The 3,294-nt window shown below is 29.1% G+C and overlaps 1 protein-coding gene across 1 annotated transcript; it reads left to right on the top strand.

Annotated features, from left to right (window-relative positions):
- The first annotated feature begins 1,273 nt into the window (after positions 1 to 1,273).
- On the top strand, positions 1,274 to 2,446 carry LOC113862379 (F-box/kelch-repeat protein At3g23880-like). The gene has a single exon (XM_027495468.1). It carries the CDS (start codon positions 1,274 to 1,276, stop codon positions 2,444 to 2,446), a length of 1,173 nt encoding a protein of 390 aa, XP_027351269.1.
- The last annotated feature ends 848 nt before the right edge of the window (positions 2,447 to 3,294 follow it).

Consider the following 3,294-nt stretch of genomic DNA (forward strand, 5'->3'; position numbering starts at 1 on the left):
AATTCAAATTTAAAGGTCTAATCCATAACTAAAATTAAACTAATTTTAAAATATAGATTTTTAATAAAACTAAATATTTGGACTTATTTTATTTTCTCATCGAGATTTAGATCAGATCTCCTTTGATAAATTTAAATTTTATCTATTAAAACTGGTTTATTTTAAAAAATAGTGAGTATATATAAACGATTGTTTTTTAAGAGTCCAACTATATGATTTATTCAAATAAAATTCACGATTATGTTACAAAAGGACACTGTGAAAGCATTTGGCTTGTACTGCAGTTTTTCTCTATTCCACTCAGAGACAACAATTGAAAAAACATTTAAAAACATAAAAGCTCCAATTAAAATCATACTTTTTATTCCTTTCTTTTTTTTTTCTTAAAAAATTATTTCAATACAAAAAAAACTAAAAAAATTTATTTAAAGTCATAAAATAAATAAATAAATAAAACTTTATTTAAATTACCATATATTTCAAAATATTAAGAATACTGATTAACGTTTTCAAATAATTTTTCAAAAAAATACATTAATAATATTTCTAATTCATCAAAACATACATTTAAAAAAAATAACTTTATAATTAAAAACATAATAAAAAATAATATAAAATTAGAAAAAATTAATTACTTCATATTTATATAGCACTAAGTAAGCATTCAGAGTTAATTTTGATCAAAATAAAATTTAAAACTGATTTTAAATTAAATCTAAATTTTAAAACTAATTTAAAAAAATTAAAATAAATTAATTTAAAATTCAATTTATATAATTGAATTTAAAGTAAATTTGGATTGGTTTTATGAAAATTCAAGTTATGCTTATCCTCGTTAAGATGTATCAAATCTTTTGGAACGCTGAATTCTGAAAAGTTAGCCAAACGCTTGATCGTCATTAAAAATTGATTTTATTTTCATTAAATTCAAAAATTTATTATATTTAATACTAATTAGAAAAAAAAAGTCTTTTATTTGAATTATGATTTAACATATAAATTATTATTAAGTTGATTTGATTTGAATTGACGTGGAATTCGATGCCACAGAAAACAAAATATCAAAACAGAAATATTTTTTAAATCTTAAAGATATAAAAATATTTATTATAAAAAAAATCAAGTCAAATCTTATCTAATGAAAATTTTAAATAAATAAAAATTAAATATAAGAAAAAGTAATCAGGTTAAACTAACTTCTATTCAAACTTTTGAATTACATGCAACTTATTTAAGAAGAAGAAGCTGCGCATGTTGAATGAGTCGTCAAAAAATGGGCTCTGCTCGGTGTCGTTGGTATCTTCCTCACGAACTCATCGTGGAAATCTTGTCGTACATTCCAGTGAAGGGTCTTATGCGATGGAGGTGTGTTTCGAAGCCTTGGAATGATCTCGTTTTGGATCCTACTTTTGTGAAACTGCACCTTCAAAGGTCCTCCAAGAACATCCACATGTTATACACGTGGAAACCAATATTAGATCCCAAAGGCTTTAGGTGCGGCCCATCCTCCATGCACTGCAGCACCGTCCAAGGTATACTAGAGCACCCATCTTCAGCCGTTAACGGAGGTGAGGTTCCATGCGAGTTCGATAATCCCATCGACATTATTGGAACCTGCAATGGATTGGTTTGTTTAAGGGTTATTGAGCCATTCGACGAGAATGATGTATACAATGAAGTCTATATCCGATTTTGGAATCCTAGTATGAGGATAACATCGGACTTATCTCCGCCGTTGGAAAGTCAAATATTATGTTATAGTCGGTCGTGCGTATCATTGGGCTTTGGCTATGATGATTCAAGTGATACTTACAAGGTATTGGCACTGGTTATGAAACAGAAATCAACTAATATAGAGGTGTCAGTTCACTGCTTGGGGGACAAGTTCTGGAGAAAGATTGCAAATGCTCCAACAGATACAAGGATTGAACGGTATAAGGGTCACTTTTTGAGTGGCACTCTTAATTGGATGGCACGACATGTCCAAAGAACTGATGAGCATGTAATTTTTTCCTTTGATTTAAGGAAGGATACATACAGATATTTGTCAATGCCTGATGGTCTTGAAACAATGGAGCGTTTTCAAGCAGAGCTTGGGATTTTGAAAGGTTGCCTGTGCCTGGGTGCTTATGATATTCAATCGGATGCCGATTTTTCTCTCTGGCAAATGAAGGAGTTTGGAGTTCGAGAGTCTTGGACTCTTCTCATGATAACTAGTTGTGTCTATCTTCAAATTGATTCCATTGTACCTTGGGCTTTTGAGCCTCGTCCGTTGCGCATATATGAAAATGGCGATGTTCTGTTGCTGATGAATCGATCAAGGTTCAAACTTTTTCTGTATAACAAGAAAGACAATAGAATGCAGAACATTGAAACTATCAACAAATCAATATGTTTACACACCAGCGATTTTGTTCAGACGTTGGTTTTGCCTTATTGTAATTGAGCTGCCTTAGTTGTTAGTTGGCTGATGATCTATTTGTTTTTGTTACAATGTTTGGCTCATCTTGAGTTATTTAATTTGTTTGGTTTATATTAGATTCGTTTCGCTCATACTATACTATGGAATAGTAGTAATGTGATTATTCATTTGTACGAGTTTGAATCGGTCATGGATGGGTGATATTAAAAAAACAAAGGGTAGATGAAAAAACAGTATTAATTCTTCGCTTCATATTAGTTTAATTTTGCTTCATAATGTCTGTGTTAAAGATCACAAGAACTGCATGTGCTGCACCTCATTTGCACGTGGGTATGTTAAGAAAGCACCTAGTATTAATTTCATTTGCTTCGTAAAGTCTTTATGTTATGGATTGGTCTGTTAAGTGTTGTGCCTTACGAAGCTGATTATGAGAATGATAAATTAAAAGGTGTCGGTGTCCACTCATTGCTGAAATGTGACGTTGGGGTTTGGCTTACGACCATTCAAGTGATTCAAATTCTCTGTAATTTTTGTACAACTGCAGGCTTCAATCTAAATTCACTTGAGCTAATTTTATTTTGTTTAAGTTAATTTTCATGAAAAATATTTTTTGTTTAAACTAAAAAAATTAGATTAAGTAAGTTTATGATAAAAAAATATTTTTCTTTTAAATCAAAAAAATTGTTTAAGTTAAAATTATAAAAAAACTTAAATTTTTTTTTTAAATTATTAAAATTTTAAAAAATATTTATTTCTCATTAATGACTACCTGTCAAAGATCTTTATATATATCATCCCACTAAATATTTCAAATATATTATTTAGTGTAATACTTATGCTAAGCATTGATGAGTTAAACCTATTTGTAATTA

Source organism: Abrus precatorius, unplaced genomic scaffold (assembly GCF_003935025.1).
Source record: "Abrus precatorius isolate BTA unplaced genomic scaffold, Abrus_2018 Scaffold3, whole genome shotgun sequence".
Classification (NCBI taxonomy): Eukaryota; Viridiplantae; Streptophyta; class Magnoliopsida; order Fabales; family Fabaceae; genus Abrus; species Abrus precatorius.

What these genes read in the sequence shown, in the direction of transcription:
- LOC113862379 (XM_027495468.1), top strand. Translation starts at nt 1,274, where the DNA reads ATGGGCTCTGCTCGGTGTCGTTGGTATCTTCCTCACGAACTCATCGTG.